At 31.5% G+C, this 18,698-nt stretch overlaps 1 protein-coding gene across 6 annotated transcripts in view; it reads left to right on the top strand.

Moving 5' to 3' along the window:
• LOC136032324 (translation factor GUF1 homolog, mitochondrial-like) overlaps positions 1 to 18,698 on the top strand; it is a 284,018-nt gene that overhangs the window by 106,382 nt on the left and 158,938 nt on the right. For all 6 annotated transcript variants that reach the window (XM_065712627.1, XM_065712630.1, XM_065712628.1 and 3 more), the window contains exons 2-3: positions 11,405 to 11,515; positions 14,201 to 14,364. In XM_065712627.1, coding sequence (XP_065568699.1) covers positions 11,427 to 11,515; positions 14,201 to 14,364 — 253 coding nt within the window. In that variant the 5' untranslated portion in view covers positions 11,405 to 11,426. The remainder of the gene's footprint in view (positions 1 to 11,404; positions 11,516 to 14,200; positions 14,365 to 18,698) is intronic.

Below are 18,698 nucleotides of genomic sequence, written 5' to 3'. Positions count from 1 at the left end.
GAATCACTCTTCAAGTAGAGGTCACGTGGTTAAAATTTCATATAAACGACGTAATATATCGTCAAGCCCACGCCTAAAGGTCGTTTTCCTATTTCGGGTTTTCATATTTTCGCAATTCACACCCCACATTTCACATTCATATTTCAAATCCCATTCCCCATTTTACAGTTTTTCATTTCACGTTTCCCATTTTCACATCATATTACCCGTTTGGCATTTTCCCAATTCCCGTTTCTACGTTTCACTTGATATTTCATATTTCCCGTTTCCCCATTTACCCGTTTCTGAGATAATTGCCGGAACCCTTTGGCTAATCTTTTTTCAAAGGGACGATCAGGAGGACAATGTATAATCAGTCACACTTTAACCCTCCTGATCTACTTTATTGGCAAATCCCCTTTGATAACAGATTAGCAAATTCCTATTGACAATAATCTTAGATGTATCTGAGATGATCTTAGAATAATCTTACGAGTATCTTAGAATATTCTCAAATATGACTTCTACGCATGACAGTACGATAAGAAAACCCAAGAAATTTGCTAAATTGTTCGATCCCCCCTCCCCCGGGGGGTTACGCATCCGTGAAAATCCATTCCCCACCGTAATATAAGACATATCGTAAAATGATATCGTGGATGAATTTAAAATATTCCAAAGCCTGGAGCTTCTTAGGATACGTCTTTTAGAGTCAATCGGTTTTATTAATAACTATAAAAGCTACCAACTTTTGCAAAAATGACATTGCAGATTAAGAAGATCACTTTTGTTGCAATTGGGAACAAAAGATGTGTTCTATGAATTTTAAATGAAACAAGGGGAATTTATGGGATTTAAGAAAGCCTCAATTTAGTAACAAACATTTAGAGTAAATTTAGTTTTTAAGATCGCTGTTTCAAAAACAAATTGTCTAAAAATAAATCCTTCCAAGTGCCATGAAACAATTCAGTGTAATTCAGTATAGTCTAAAAATAATTCAGTTTAATCTGCTGTTTTTCTAAGAAATGTTAGTTTTGCTGAACCTACGCTGAACTTCTTCGCATCAAATGGTCCCTAGCGCAGGTACCGATCTCCAAATTTACTGCCTTCGGCGTGGAGTGCAGTGCGTGATGGGGGGCGAATCATCTGACCTTTCTCATGTTTTTCCCCATATTTCTCCAGGTACCCATTTAGAGCTGGTCAGGCTGAGCTTACAGAGTAACACCTTTGACCCCGTTCCAAACCAAATAACCAGCGAAATATTCTCAGAATTCAATTCCAGTGGGCTAATCACTAGGCTTGAACCGTGAAAAAAGAATATAAGAAGGAGAAAAAAAAACTATTTTATTTAAAGACAAAGCATATATATATATATATATATATATATATATATATATATATATATATATATATATATATATATATATATATATATATATATACCAAAAAATAACAAAAGACATATAATTTTCTTAAAAAATTTCTTAATTAATAAAAAATAAGCTTCATAGGAACCTTGAACCTATATTACAGAAGGTAACTAACTAAGTAGATTTGACTATGCTTTTCATCCGTAAAATTAAAAATAAACAATTTGTTGGTTCCCAAAAACAACTACTCCTTTATTTGAAAGCCAGACCTTCTTATGCTGTTGGTACCCACATATTTTTAGCTCATCTTTTGTTTTGTCAGGGAGCTTAAATGAGACTCGAAAGTTAACAGTACCTTAAGCTGTGATTTTTCCTCCTCATTAATGTGTAGAGTAATTCTGTTCGCAACAGATCTTACTCTGCTTGGTTAGCTTTCTCTGTCTTTGAGAAATGTCTTCCTTTATTTTTGTCTGTGTTTTTGAATTTTGTCGCTACAAGTTAAGCACTTAATTAACATAAATGATTAATATTAGCACAATTGTCACTAATAATTAAGCAAGTTAAGTGCAAGTAATTTTTTTTTGAATTCCCGTTTTGACTAATATTTTACCTCTTCAAAGAAAGGTTTTTTTCTACGACAGAACTTTTCAAATATGTAAACTTGACTTGAATTTGAACTTGCAGCAGTACAGGGTATTTCCACCATACCTGGCAAACTAAGTTCAGGTATTTTGTGGGATTTTTTTTTCAAGTTAGAAAAGAGGCTCACTAAATATTTTTTTTTTGAAGGCATTTGTTTTCAGAGAAAATGAAGTGCGTTTAGATTTTTTTTTGAAAATGCTACGACAAAAAAAAAACGTTTTAGGAGTAGCTTTTTATATCTTTGTTTTCTTTGAATATTCTTTTATTTTTGAATTTTGTAGTTGCAAGAGAAGCACTTAAGGCAAAAATAATTTATAAATAACACCTGCTTGTGCCATTGTTAAATGGGTGCCAAGATACTCCCAAAGCTCAGTAACTAACATCAAGTTTCTTACTTTCGGTTAGTTTTTGGTTGGAATAAAAACCAATTTCAGGAAGAGTTAAATAAAACAAAAAAAAGCTTTTTGAAATGAAAGTAAAGATCCACATTGAAACTTAAAACGAATATAAATTTTTATGTCTATTAGGGGGCAACCTGTTTTTCAGCTCCACGCACTCTGTACTAAGTTTCCATGGTGCTTTAAAAGTACTTCTTATTTCAATTCAAAGGCCCTTGTGCTTGCGAAGTTGTTCTTAAAGAATTGGTACAGAATATCCAATTTTAGCTTAAAATCCGAGGGGCTGAGAAGGGAGAAGCCCCCTCATACACAGAATGATTTCTGTTAGTCTTTATTTTACTTTTTAGTTTCATCCGAAAAACATTGTTTTCTATTTAGTTTCTGTCGGTTCATAATAATTTACCCAGATTAATCTAAATCTCAAGAAATTTAGCTTTTTTTTACATCAAGCGTTTCTCGATATGATCCTAGAAGAACCATAATGACAGCCTTTTTATACATCCAATATTTGTGGATTTATCGAAAATTGTTTGTGAGAATATCCCCCACTTTCTCACCATCATCTGTATTTTGTATGAATGAATGATGCGAGTTATATTGCCAGATATGATGGTTATCATAAGATGTGATGGCTATGATTATAGCACATACTCTTTTGGCTATGCTATCTTGATAATCTGTTGTAAGTTTATTGTTGTCTGACTAGCCAAAGAGCATGTCAGACGACAGACACGTAAAAAACGTACCGTATATGTATGCGGTAAACGTACCGTATGCGTGTAAAAGCAAAAGAAAAGATAAAACTAAATACTCTGATCAATATGGGAAACGTATTAACGCTTCAGATTAGATTGTAATCCGTTTGAGACATCTCAGCTAGCCGTTATGTAACATCACGTAATATTTTTCTGATAGGCATTGGCTGAGAGTTACCGACATTACAAATGATCTAAAACAAGGTTTGCACAAATTTTTTATTTGGTTGTTTCTAAGATTTGAAAACTGAACCATGTTTTCAAATGCTCAATATTCTCTATGTTTATTTGTATCTGATTTAGAAAACGTTTTTTTTTACTTCTAAAATAAAAAGTTTTTTTTTTTCAGACAGCAATTATAGTTATTTGTTTGACATATTGATCTAGAATATGACAAAGTTGAACTCTTTATATTCTGATTTGCGCAAACTTTTTCAGTCGGTCGTTTCTAATAGCGTTTTCTTTGTCGACTGATTTTAGTTATTGAAAACAAGCGGTGAGGCTTTGCGACATTATTTGTAATTAGGACTGAAAAACTATAATGGAATGCAAAATAACGACAAAATAACAAACCAACAATATATAGTAAAATAACATAACAAACACACTAATAGTAAATGATTACCGCAAAATATGCTTTTGTATAATTTGGGAGTCTATAAAAAAGTAGGAAATCCCCTGATTGGGGGGAAAGATTCATAAGAAATTAAATTCTGTTTGGAGAAGCAATTTTTATTACTTTTATTGGTATACTACCTCTAATACTGACAACTTATTACAGTACTAAACCACTTCTGGCCAACACATCTGTTTGCGCTGCTCCTCCATTCCAATCCGTTCAAAGCGGCACTCTTTCGCTCCCTCTGACGAAGTTACAGTTCCTATTGAATTCTTCTTATGATCTCTTCTTATCATCTTTTTTTATTGTCCTATGTGTAAGGGCAACGTGCACAATCTTCAACAATCTTTGGTCATTCATCTGTAAAACTTGGCAAAGCCGTGTCGTTTTTTTTTCATTATAGCCCCAGAAAGTGGAGTCAAACCACATTATCGTAGCCTTATTGTTTGATATACCATCAACATGATGAGTATCATGATAAATTAACTTTTGACAGTACCTTGGGAAAACGTCTAATATATCTTCCTCACCATCCATAGCACCCATGCTTCAGGACCGTACTCGTCCAACTCGTAATGGATTTATTGACCATGCTTGTCCATACTTCTGTCCTTGTCCACATACTTGTCCTTGTCCAAACTCTTCCACAATCATTATGTGGTTTCCAATATTCTAATCTTAGTTTCGGATTTATCCTTCTGTTCTTCCAAACTTTGTCACTTGTGAAAAAAGACAGTCATCTATGAAAAGACAGAAACAGAAAAAGACAGAAAACTACTATGAAAAGACAGAGATGGGATGAAAATGAAAAGACAGAAAAAGACAAAACTACATTGAAAAGACAGAGAGGGTTTAGAACATAATTTTCTTATTATTGGCCGAAAAAAATAAAAAAAAAACTTTTATTTAGCACAAAATATATATAATAAAACTTTTATATAAAAAAAAAATATAAAAAATATAAATATAAAAAAAATATAAAAAAACTTTAGAACATAATTGCAATGTGGGAAGTATGCTAAGGTTTCGAAAGTAAGCTATGTTTTTCATGTGCTGTTTATTATACATGTTCAGTTTCAAGATGTTTTTTGTGCGTCCTAAATAATTCTTTTCGTACAAGGCAATTATAGTTACTATTTAGGTGATACTGATATTGACTATGGTCAATTTTAAGTTAATATAATTTGAATTTGCCGTTCTTTTTTATTTGTTTTTTTTTTCTAAGATTGGAAAGTGGACCATATTTTTCATATGCTCAAAGTTCTTCCCAATTATTTACGTTTACTGTAGAAAATTTTTGTTTTATTGCTTTACTAATAAAAAAAATTTTCATCATGAAAGCAAGTATAATTAACTCTTTTGCTCTGGCGCATTGCACCTATATAGGGGGCTTCGAATCACAGATATCGACTTTAAATATCAGACATCAAATTTGAATCACGCACTACCTGGAATGATTTTTTTTAACGATATAGCCATGTTATTCAAACACAAGCTCTAGTAGATTCGAATTTTTCTCTCAACGGTTTAAGCCCCTGATTCCTTCTCTGTATAGCCAGAAATACTAGTTTCCAACTCCTGTCAAAAGTGTTAGGAGTTGTGTTTTGTCTAAGTCTATGCTTAGGCACATTTAGTCGTCGCCTATGTTTAGGCAATGTGAGTTTTAGGCACACTGATATTGAGCACTGACTGTTTGATAACATAGTATTGTAACAACTTGTAACATAGTAACAACAAGTTAACATGTAACTATAGTAACATAGTAACAACTTGTATTCTGAAAACAACATAAGTGAAAGGAAAACTTTTTTTATTGTTATGAATGTGAGACGTTCATTGAATATATAGCTCAATTCATGAAAAGAATGTAATTTCTACTGCGTTCTACTATAATATCTTTAAACACGCTTTTGTCTTTAATTTTCAATTTTTCTTTTGAAAAACGGAGAGAAGCGCAATTTCTAGTGGATTAAGCTTCTTTGATTTTTTTTTACGTATGATATAAAAAAATATCTATGATTTTGATAAACTATAATCCATAACTATAACTGTATAATTACTGTACTGTAAATAAAAATAACTAAAAAAGGTTGTTCATTTGTCTGTGAGAAATCAGAAGAAAAATTACTAATGCCTTTAAAAGAATTGATACTACATATTTTCTTATAAAGATATTCACCAAGATGAAAATGAAAGTCATCTATCTCGATTTTCTCTTTTCGTACGGTTTCCCATAGTGTCGCATTTTGTTCATTTATAATTTTCCAACGGCTCTGAGCTTAACAGAGAAGAAAATTCAAGTTTATATTTAACTAGAATATTCTAGAATATACTAACGGCATTTTATCCTTCTTAAATACGCAAAAAAAAAAAAAAAAAAAAAAAAATCTGACCACTTTTTCTGTAGTTGATTGGCAACAAATTCGTAGGAAGAAATTTATTGGGACTGGGGAGGTAAATATATACCGAAGAAAAGCCCAAAAATGATTATTTATGTAAAAATTATTATTATCTTTTTTTTCATTATATTTAAAGATAAGAAACTTTCGATTATTTAGAAAATATTAATAATAATTATTAAGAAATAATAAAATAAATTATAAAGAAATAATGTGTATAATATTATGTTTTTATATATAATATATAGAAATGATGTAAATGAGAAATGATAAAGAAATGATTAAGAAATCATTAAGAGTGAAAAACCTATATTTGATAATAAGGATAATAATATTCCTTATTGTTAATATTTAGTGAAAATTGAAGATATTGTAACATTTTTGGTAGTTCTGATTCGCGCTCAATCAAAAGGGTCAATTTTTCTTGTTTGCGAGTTTACTCTGTTTATTTTTTTTTCATTTATCATCTAAAAAACTTATTTAATGATGAAGACAAGCATTTGACTTCTTTTTACTGTAAATGCCACTATTGCATGTTAAACTGGTTTGTTTACCGTAAAACTGGTTTTTTTCCCGGTAAATCGCAAGCTCCTCTATTATGGTAATTTTTTTTTACCGGTAAACTGGTAAAACGGTGAGCCGGTTTTTTTCCAGCCCAATATATAATACTTTACCCAAGGGAATCTTTCATAAAAAGTTTTTTGTAATTTATAAGCGAAGTACGAAAGAGAAAGAGTTTTATTTGCCTATGTTTTCTGTTACCTCTGCTGATCCGACCCGTTGTATCTTTGTTTTGGCTTGATCTGGCCTGCAGACTGAAATGTTTGAAGTTCCAAAGTTATGAATAGCTGCACCGTTTTTGGTGAATTCCAAATATTTAGTGTACTTCTTAGTCCCTATAACTAAAAAAACATGTCCGTGAAAGGTTTAAGTTAATCGGTCCTAGTATTCGCGACATTGCCCCATTTAGCCTATTCAAAAAGAATAATTTCTTGTCTCATTAAAATCTTTACATTAGCTGCTCATAGTGTATAAATCTTTCTAAAGATAAAAGGGACAAAATTCAACTCAAATGCTCCCCTAGCTCCACCCAACTCGGAATTTTATATATCTATACATGTATTCGTAACTGGTTGTATAAATCAAGTCAGATTTAAAAAAAAGGAATCTTGATATATATATATATATATATATATATATATATATATATATATATATATATATATATATATATATATATATATATATATATATATACTGTTATTTTCACAACTAAAAATATCATATTTAAATAAAACAAAACTACAAAATTTTGAAAAATCAAAAACAGTCTCCGCCTCATAAAAACAAAAGTAAAGGGAATGACAGATGTTTTACACCAATTTTCATGGTTTGTCATCTCCAGCACCAAAAGTAAATTGAAATGATTCAGTTCTATGCATAAAGTAATTTGATTCTAAGATTCTCTCTTAGAAACTGTTTCCAGCAAATTGGTATAAGTTGAAGCTGAACTAGAAAAGAAAATTCACACTTGGGCAAAGTTTGTAGTTATCTAGAATTTTAGGTGCTATGCTAGCGTGTGCTTATCTTTTATCTAATGTGACTGCGAAATTTGCAGTTATCTAGAATTTTAGGTGCTATTTTAGTGTATGCTTGTCTTTTATCTAACGCGATTGCAAAATTTGCAGTTATCTAGAATTTTAGGTGCTATGCTAGTGTGTGTTTGTATTTTATCTAATGTGACTGCGATTTGACGATTTTATAGATTTGCAATTTGAATTTATTTACCATTTTCGGAAAGCTTCTCATTTTTAATCTATTGACAAATCTTTCAATTCATTGTTGTTTAAGTTTTTTTTCCACTTAATTCTACAGCTCCGACTCTTCGTTCTATCCTTTTTTTATTTATTTATTTGTTTTTTTTATCGAGAATATCTACTATTTTTCTGCTCTATTTCTATTTTCTGTATTAATTGCCTTAATTTTATTGCTCCCTTTTCTTCTTTTTTTTTGTTTCATACTCTTCCGCAATCGCCTACTCGAAATGGAATAGTATTTTGGATTATAAAAAACACTTTTGGCATGTTTAAGATTGGCATGTTGATCGATTGCTACCTGTAGGCTTTTTTCAAAAATAAATGGCATGTTGATCATGCCAACATGCCAAAAATGGCAAGTTGATCTTTTAATTTTCAAAAATAAAGTTCCCTATTTCCCATACTTGCTAATTAATTGACGATATTTTGAAGCCTTTCACTAAAAAACTCAGAAACTGATAGGGGAAAAAGTTTGCTTTGGGAGCAAAAGAGTATGGGTTAATATCAGGGCAGTTGGGTTGATTTGCAGGGTAAAATCTGCAAGGGGTAATTTGGATAATTAAAAATCTGGATTCTAATTTCGAGTTGTCACTAAAAAATCAAGAACCCGCAATTGAGATTGCCATATGTAAGTTCGTGATAATCAATTTGATAGCTAATGAAAAATAGTGTTTGATAGTTGAGAGTTTGGAAACTAAAAGTTAAGCTTTTTTTTCTGATTATTTTCATTTTGTTATCAATTTAATTTAATTTGTGATAGTTAGCTTTTTTATTTATTGTTGCTTGTATGAACATAGTTTTAAAATGGTGTTTCTTCATTTCATCAAAGGTTTGAACCTTAATTTTGACTACGTGACTTGGTAATTATGACTGGTTGTAAAATTTTAACCTAAAATTTCAGTAACAATGGGATTGAAAAATTGTAAGTAAAATCAGGTTTTCACAGTTGGATCCTCATTGAAAACATCACATAAAGGAGGTGTAAACTCTCCCCTGCTCCAACTGTCCACAATCTCTTTTTTTTTACTCCTTCCAATGAAACTCCAATGTCCTTTCAATTATTGTAAATATACCGCTTATACCCTGACCTAAAAAAAAAACAAACAACAAAAAACAAAACAAAAACACGAGAACTTCCGATTTACTTGCTTAAAAAAATTTGGAGAAGAATTAAATGGCTAAGATCTCTAAATTGCAGGTTTGGACAGCCCTTTGTGAAGCAAAGGCGAATATTCCGTTTTGTCTGGAATATTAATATTCTGCACAATGTTATATACTCATATTATGATGTCAAATATAGCACTATCTCAATTATCGAAGTACGCTGCACAGAGCGCTCAGATATAAAATAAAATTTATTTCTGAAAAACTTGTGTCAGAAGCCCAACTGGATCGAATTTGCATTTTAGTGTCAATAAAACAAAGAAAAACCTAAAACTAACAGCAAAGAAAAGTTAAAAAATTGTAAAAAAAATATTAGTAAATTATAAAAAATGTTATAAATTATAATTATAAAAAATTAAAAAATTATAATTATTTGGTTGTTGTTTGTTTTAAGTTTTTCTTATATCACAAGCCCAAATGGAACGAATTTGCACTTTAGCGTCAATAAAACAAAGAAAAACCTAAAACAAACAACGACGCGAAAATTATAAAAGGGTCAATGTAAAATAAGTAAAAATGTCAAAAATAATTAAAACTTAAAAGGTCAATGCCAAATCAGCAAAATGTCAAAACGAGGAAAAACTCATAAAATTCAAATGGGAATAAAATAATTTAAACAAAACAATTTAGTTATGCGACCAAAAAATAGAAAGCTCGAAATATGCAAAATGAAACATTACAAATAGAAGGCGAAAAGGGTGATAAAGAGGGGGGGGGGGCGGATTCACTGATTGAATATGTCAACTGTGTAAAGGATGAAACTTTTGTCTTTATCTTTCAGTGGAAACTTTTATTGGGGCAAGGAGGGGGATTTTTGGTGAAGCAGAACGCAGGAAGCGGGGTCGAGGGAGGGAATATTGACTAGGGAAAAGGGTAGTTGTCCGAGGGTTATGAAGTGTATTGTTTGCGAAATGCAAGAAATTTTTGCTCTCCTTTCCTTAAGGGCAACTAGATTGGCTCTCCGAAGAAGAGAAATGTAAGCCAGTATGCCCTCATTAGAGCTAATTTTTTGGAACCTTTTTTTGGTGCCATCAATTTTGACAAAAATTGGAAACAAATCTGATAAAATAATACGGAATGGTCACAGTTGGTCGAGCACATTAGTACCTCATAGTGAACCTCACAGTTATATTTAATACTAGCAGCTATTTTGAACACCCGATCTGGAATTTAAACTTAGCGTCAGAAACACTGTACGAACGATAAGACTTATGAAAAATGGAGAGCAAAAACAATAATAATGCAAAAACAATAGAGCAAAAACAGAGCAAAAACAATAACGATGCAAAGAGACAAAACAACGCGAATTCAATCACAATATTAACAATACCAAATAACAACACTATAACAATATCAAAGTGAGGATAATTGTCAGACAATGAACAACGTTGAAAGCAGACATCATGGTAATGATCTCTGGTATGTGGTATTCACTGCTAAAAAAAACGGATATTATAAAAGAAAAACTGACCTATGGAAGTATTTAAGAATAAAAACCCAAACTGTATAAGTTAAATCAAATTAAATTTGATTAAAACGTGAAATTAAATTTTAATAAATTTGATTAAGTTATTAAATTAAACTATTTTCAAATGGCATTTAATTTTTAATAGGTTTTATGTTGGTAAATTTTTGGATGACTGAAGATATAGTATAAGACAGGAATCTAGAAGGAAGACAGGAAGACAGAATCTAGCTTTTGATTCTCCATTCAGTGTTCTTCAGAGATGTAAAAGTTTTAAAAGTTTAGTATAAAATAAATAATATAAAATAAAAGAAATAACCTATAAATATATAATAATAATATAATAAATAGTACAATATATAATATATTACATGATAATATAATATTGTTTATAAAAATAAAGAATATAAAATATAAAAGTTCAGGGTTCTTCGGCTGCTGTTAAAATTCCATCCCAGTCCACCTCTCCTAAATAGGCACAGATACAGCCCTAGACTCTATGCAAAACTTTACTGATGTTGTGCGTCTTCAATAATCTCTTTTTCTTATGTTGCATCAATAGTTGGCTTATACTCCCAAATAAAGGCAGTTTGAAAAACAGCAAATAACTAAACTTGAAAAAAGGGGTTTTTGAAAGAACCCTATAGATTCAACGAAAGGTTTAGAAACATTAATTTGATAAATAATTACTTACTTTTTTTGGATTTTAGTACAGAATATTTTCTTTATTTTCAATGAAGTATATTTTAGTCATGGATCATATGATCAAACTCAACAATGTCATATTCTCTTTTAGTGATTGATAACAGTAAACTACAATGAATTGTTGGAGAAATGGTGCCCCTGAAGTAGCGAAATTTATTTTCAAATTGAAGAAAGACCTTAGAATGTTTCTTTGGACTGAAAGGTATGTGTTTATTATTCTTCTTTTATTTCTTCTTTTACTGGGTTGGAATTTAGATGGTTTTACCTGGTTTATGGGTTATTTAATAATCAAACAGGACGAGATAAAAAAACAGTAAGTAAAGAATTAAATATATTTACAGCAACAAACTCCAAAAATTGCAATTTTGATAATAAGGAATATACAAAAAGAATTTCCTTTTTACGGTGACTCCAAATATATGTAATTCATAAAATTTAAAATTATCCATGAAAAAGCTGTAAGCCTGAGACACCTTTCATATTAGAAAAAAGGGGATTGTACCCCTACAAAGGATAGGATATTGATGAAAAGGAAAGAATCATATTCAGCATGTCTCCTTCTGTAGAGGTTTCAAGTCCTTATTCGTAAAAACATTTTTGACATTTTTCCCGAAAAATTTGATAACCGGAGCGTGTATTTTTTTTCCACTGGGGGGATCATATTGAGATAACGGTTGTATAAAATCGGAAAAGGGTTCATTCGGAAGGTTCTTAAAATTTATACTGCCCTTTCTGAGTAACAAAAGAAATCACGCTGCAAATAAGTGTGAATTTCTACCATTTTTGCCGCAAATCAAAACTTTTTTGGCCCAAACAGGGCCGAACCGTTATCAAGTGAAAATTTTGAAATGATCAGTCGGCTTAGAAGTATTGACAAGGCATACCTATAGCTTAAAAGTTTTAGGTCTTACCGTAGATAAGTGCGGATTTTGTCATTCTGGCCACAATATAGAAACTTTTGGCTAAAGGGGCCAAAATGCAATCGACCGTAAATTTTTCGATAGCCAATCGAAGGATGTTACAGGGGATGTAACAGGGATGTTACATAGAACATATATACGTTATTACTAACGGTTATTCAGCGTTATATTCCCACATATCAGTTCTTGGGATAGCGTTGAATGTCAATGGGTCTTTTGTGGGGGTGGAGGGTCCTGAATCATATGAATGTGAAGTTTTTGGGCCAATTTTTCTACATTTTTGCTAAAAGGTCCTTCCGATCAATGTGGAGATTGGATTTAATGTCTAGCATCCCATCGTTTAGTGTAAGATATTTGAAGTAAGCCTGTAATATGGATGCTATGGGGAGAATGACTCCTGTATTATTTTAGAAATGTATTTAGTGTAAAGCAAAAAATTACGTTTACATGATCTTATGAGGTGCATAAAGAGACTCCTCATTGTAATTTTGGAGCTCGTTAGAAATTGAAGGGTATTTTAGAGTAGTCTTTATGTTTATCTATATTTATAAATATTTTATTTATTTCGATATTCATTTATTAATTGTTCTTTATTATTTTGTTTTTGTATTAGTGCGGTGTTTTTTTTCAATAAATTCCATATTGTGTGTAAACCTGTACAAAGGTGGAATAGGGGGCGGGTGGTATTTCCAAGGATCAACATTTTCCCAATGAATCATCCCCTAAAAATATGAGAATTTCATTTTGACATGAAAATCATTTTGATCATGAAAATTATCTTGATCATGAAATTAATTTTGACACTTCAAATTTCTCTTAAAAATTTTAAAGGGTCATTTGTTTCAGGGACAACTTTCATTTTGAAGCATTATTATTAAAAAAATAGACTTTGTCGTAAATTTCAGGGACAGTTAGGGCAGGTGCTCCCCTCATGTTATATTATACCAAATGTGATATCAAAAACGAACAGGAATTAAATAAAACGAGAGTTTTTCGAAAGTAAGTATAGAGTGACATTAAGACTTAAAATTAATATTGTTTGTTGTTTTCAGTCAATTTCCGCAATGTTTTTTTTCAAATTAAAAAGAAACTGAATAAAAATAAAGTCTAAATAAAATAGCGCCTAGATAAAAGTGTCCTTAGCTTAAAATCTAGTAGAAATTGATTTGTTTTCAACATATTTATTTTTGCTGAAGAAAACACTAAAATGTGCACGTAATTTACCATTTTTAAATCGGTATTTATGCAATTACCTTGATACTTCTTAAGAGTTTTTTTTTCTTTTTCTAAAGAAAGAAAGTAAAAACTGCCAAAATTTAGTAATTTCAATATTATTTAATAATAATAAAATTAATTTTTAATTTATTATAATAATAATTCAAATAGTGATAAAGACTTTTGCGACATTTCTTTGACTTTTCCAGATGTTTATCTTTTAATAAAACCCTTTAAAAAGGTTTGAAGGAGGGATTAGTAACCCCCTTCATATAAAAAAGATGCTTAGATCTGACAGCTCCTCGTAATGATTTCAAAGTAAAGAGTAACCTTTGTAAATAGAAACCAATACTTGTCAGTAGGAAACCGTAACAAGTTTTGATTACAATGTATGCAAAAAATAAATAAAATAATGCATAAATAAAAAATAAAAAATAAAATAATGCAAAAAATAAATCTATTATTCATGCTGACTCATGCTGAATAAGCAATTATTCATGCTGAATAAGCAAAATGTGTTAATTCTTAAGCTGTTCATTAAGACTTAATCAACCCATGAAAATTTGTGTAATTTTAAAAATAGAAATACAATATCAAAATATTTTGAATTTTGAAATGCAAAATAGGAACTAGGACCACAGAAATAGAAATATGATTTTAGTAATAATAACGTCTGAATGAAAATAATGTGTGGAAAAAAATACAATAGCCTGAACGTTGTAATTTACGAAGAGATAACTTTTTTTTTCTAGAAAGACGTGTGCTTGTTTTTCTACTTCCGCTCGAATGAATGGACCTGAATCGCAAAAATTGGATATTTCCGATTTTCCAATCGAGAGAATCCGCAATTTTAGTATAATAGCTCACATTGATCATGGAAAGAGCACGTTAGCTGATAGACTTCTTGAATTGACGGGTAAGTAGCAATAGCAGTTCTAAAAGAAAGTATAGACGTCGAGGCCGTATCCCGAGGGATGTAGGTGGGTAGGGGTTTTACAAACTCCCCTCCTGAAATGTTTGCCCGACTTATAAAAACGTAACAAAAATTAATATTAATATTATTATTATTAATATTAATATATGTTCCTCCCTCCTCCCACCCAAAAAATCCTTTTGTCGTCCCAGCCCCCCTCCCGCCGAAAAAATCCTGGATAAGACCCTGATTGACGCTAGTGTTTAACTTTGAGACCTTCTAATCTTTTTATTTTTGTAAGCCGAAAGAAGTTGTTGAAAACTATATGTGTTTTATCCTAATGTTGACACACTGTTCACGGTAGTGGGCAAAAAGTGTTTGGCCTTTGCACACTGATCGGTGGGGCCTTGTGCCATTAGCCCCCACTATTTTCACATCGGAAACTAAATTAAGGGTTGGGGTATTACAGAATGTCCCACGAATCCCCCTTCAAATTCAACCAAACCAATTCTGTTTGTAAATACTAACAATAATGATGATAGCAAGTCAGAGTAGCAGCCCTCCTGGGCTTTACTGAAACTACAATTGTAAACATACAATTTCCCTTTTACGAAAATTAACGGCGTTTTCTAAGAAAGAGTAGATTGCGTTTTCTTTTTTGGGGAGGTTATGTCCTAGGTATTTCTTTTTTCTTTTTGGACAATTTGTCACCAAGACCAGAAAGGAAATAGATAAAAAAAAAGTATATATAATTCTTATGCAATGAGGCTTGAGACAATGAAATTAACTGAAGGAAGGTATGGCCTAAGAAGAGGAGGTGGCTTTTTTGTATTATGGCAAAGTATGAGCCGATTGTCCCAAGTCAAGTGAAAATGACAATGAAAAATAAAAAAATGAGCCGTATAAAGGCTAATGTATACTAAAGAAAACCGATATGTTTCTGTGGATGATTGATTTGTATAACCTATCTCAGTTTGGAAAGTTTTTGAAGATACTGAATTTCAGTTGGGGTGGCGAATGGGGTAAGTCATACCCAACTCCCCCAGAGAAAATCAAGCCCCTGATTCCTCCGCCCCTCAACGGGCTATAAAAAATAAATCCCCTTTCTTATTTGAAACGTTTTCTAATCTTGTTCTCTACCATCATTGACAATAATTAATTTTCTAATCTTTCTTTTTGGAGAAATTTTCATCTGCAACAAAAGTCACATTTCTTCATCATCTGAGTAAAGTTGCTAAGAGGCGTCTTTTCTTTTTTGTTACATGAAAATTGCTTTTAAAAGGAGAATATTATAATATGTTCTCTATGGGGATGTAATAGGCTAGCAGTATCTCATTGCTTTGGTTGCTTCTTTTCTTTCTCAACATACTCTTAGTGCCTAAGGAAGGAGGATCATATTACATCATCTTTATTGTGGGTGGGCTGTTAGTGAATACAATGCTCGCTGATCTGAATTGACAATTCATTTCTGTTGAACTTTTCGAGAGTTTGGTATATATATGCTGTAGTTGAAAAAAATGTCGTAAAATATGTACGATATTTCACTTTCAAAATGTATTTGATATATTTCATTTCCAAAATATACTTGATATATTTCTGCTAAAAATTTTTTGCAAAAACAGAGAATTAAGTTTTTTTTTTGCAAAAAAAAACCTCCACATGTTGCTATGCAGTTTCGGTAGTAGCATGCACAAATCTGATTAAAAAAAAAAAAAAAAAAAAAAAAAAAAAAAAAAAAAAAAAAAAAAAAAAAAAAAAAAAAAAAAAAAAAAAAAAAAAAAAAAAAAAAAAAAAATTCTTGCCATCTTAACGTTCCAAAATAGTGGCTCGAGTCGAGGTGGGGAAAATAAATTGGGGCTACAAGAATTCTAAATAAACTGTCAGAAAGCCAAGCGTCCTCTCAGTAGATTAGAAATAAAAAGCACTTTTTGGAAATTTTTATGGCCAGGCTTAAAGACAAAAAAATTAAAGGCTATTGATCGAGATCGTTATATTTTTGTTAAAAAAGTGATCAGAAATAGAGATTTTGATTTTTACTGAAAATGACCTCCAAATGTATTTATGCACTTTTGGTAGTGGCGGGTGCCACACTTATAAACAAGAGATCTTGGTGAAAAATCATCAAAATTAAGATAAAACACATGACACTAATATGCTTAAAAGGTTTAGCTTTCCGTTGACCGTGTAGTTGTCTTTTGAGAATCAACGGACAGTGTTGCCACCTAAATTTTTCAAGTTTTGGGCCTGACCAAGGTTGAAAAAATCAATTTTGGGCAACAAGCGCCCTCTTAGTAAATCAAAAATAAAATACGCTTTTTGTCGTATTTATGACATTTTTGCAGCATGTAGGAAGTTTTTATGGCTATGTTTTAATTGTAGTGTTCTTTTCTCTGAGTTTGGGCTCAGGAATATGGAGTCATATAATTTTTATTAACCCCTTTATTTACTTTCACTGGATTTTTTTTACTTATTTGCTTGTTTTTGCTTTTCTTTTATTTTGTTTGTACTGAATCACTTACTAGTTGTTACTGAATTACTTGTTTAACTTTTTAGCTTATTTTCACTCTATTTTAGTGACTGTTTAATTTCAATCCTTAACTATACCATTTGATGTAATAGCTTGGCACCGATCTCAAACAGTTCGTGGTAACGAACTGTAGTAAGGAGCGACCCGGCTCAATAGTAACCGAAACTCTAAAAAATGGATTTTGATACCAATAGTTACATCAAAAGAATTGCATTTACGCTGATTCTAAATATATAAGTTTCATCAAGTGTATTTTTACCCATCAAAAGTTACGAGCCTGAGAAAATTCGCCTTATTTTAGAAAATAGGGAGAAACACCCCCTAAAAGTCAAAGAATCTTAACGAAAATCACACCATGAGATTCAGCGTATCAGAGAACCCTTCTGTAGAAGTTTCAAGCTCCTATCTACAAAAATGCAGAATTTTGTATATTTTGCCAGATGACAGATGACTGATGCGTGTTTATTTGTTTTTTTTTTTCTTTTCCCCAGGGGTAATCGTGTCGATCCAATAGCCCTAGAATGTCGTGGCTTGTTCTAACGGAAATTAAAAGTTCTAGTGCTTTTTTATGTGACGAAAATTCGGAGGGCACCTTGGCCTCCTCTCACGCTTATTTTTTCCAAAGTTACTGGATCAAAATTTTGAGATAGCCATTTTTTCAGCATAGTCGAACACCATAGTAACTATGTCTTTGGGGATGGGGGGCTGCAAGTTATAAACTTTTGTTCAACTTTTTTGCCATTTTGTTCAACATGGTCGAAAAACCTAATAATTATGTCTTTGGGGACGGCTGGCTCCCCCACAGTCCCCGGGGGAAGGGCTGTAAGTTACAAACTTTAAACATTGTTTACATAAAGTAATGGTTATTGGGACGTGTACATACGATTTCAGGGGAACCTTTTCACGTTAAAGGGGGGATCGGGAGAAGAGGTTACGCGGGAGGATTGTTCCAGGGAGGAATTTATCATGAGGGAAGAAAATTTTCATGAAGGGGCCGCAGGATTTTCTAGCATTATTTAAAAGAACAATGAGAAAATAAATAAAAAAAGTTTTTTTTTCTGGTGGAAGTAAGGAGCAGCATTAGAACCTAAGACGAACAAAAAATAATTACGTAGGGGGTTCGTCTCCTCTACAATACCTCACTCTTTACGCTAATGTATATTTTGTAATTTCAACTATTTATTCTACGGCTTTTGTGATTCAGGGGTCATTCTTAAAGAATTGGGACCAAGTTGAAGCTTTAGTGTAAAAAACGAGGTATTGACGAGGGCGAGAACTCCCTCATATAAGTAATAAAAATATACAAATATAGAATTTCGATACGTAAGTTAATTCGTAAGTTATGTATATTTATTACTAATAAGAAATTTTCATTTAGAAATTTCATTTTAATTATTCATGTGCGGTGAACCAAAGTCAAAACATGCATTAATTAAGAAACGTTCAGAAATTCGATAAAAAATACCAATTTTTTAACTGCAAGAAAGGAGCGACATTAAAACTTAAAACGAACAGAAATTCTTCCATTTCTGAAAGAGGTTGTCCCCTCCTTAACGCCTTGCTCTTCACGCTAAAGTTTTTTATTTTTTTTAAAGTAGAGTTGTCAGAAAGAGTCAAACTTTAGCGTAAAGAGCAAGGCATTGAGGAGGGGACAATCCCTTTCATATATGGAATAATTTCTGTTTGTTTTAAGTCTTAATGTCGCTCTTTACTTGCAGTTAAAACTTTTTTTTCATTTAATCATAGGCAGCGCAATAGCGCAATAGTGCTGCCTAAGCAAAGAGCGATGTGTGAACAATATATTATTTCT

The sequence above is a fragment of the Artemia franciscana genome, chromosome 10 (genome assembly GCF_032884065.1).
Source record: "Artemia franciscana chromosome 10, ASM3288406v1, whole genome shotgun sequence".
Classification (NCBI taxonomy): Eukaryota; Metazoa; Arthropoda; class Branchiopoda; order Anostraca; family Artemiidae; genus Artemia; species Artemia franciscana.
The sequence above is the reverse complement of the archived record's forward strand: the minus strand, read 5'-3'. Positions and strand labels throughout refer to the sequence as shown.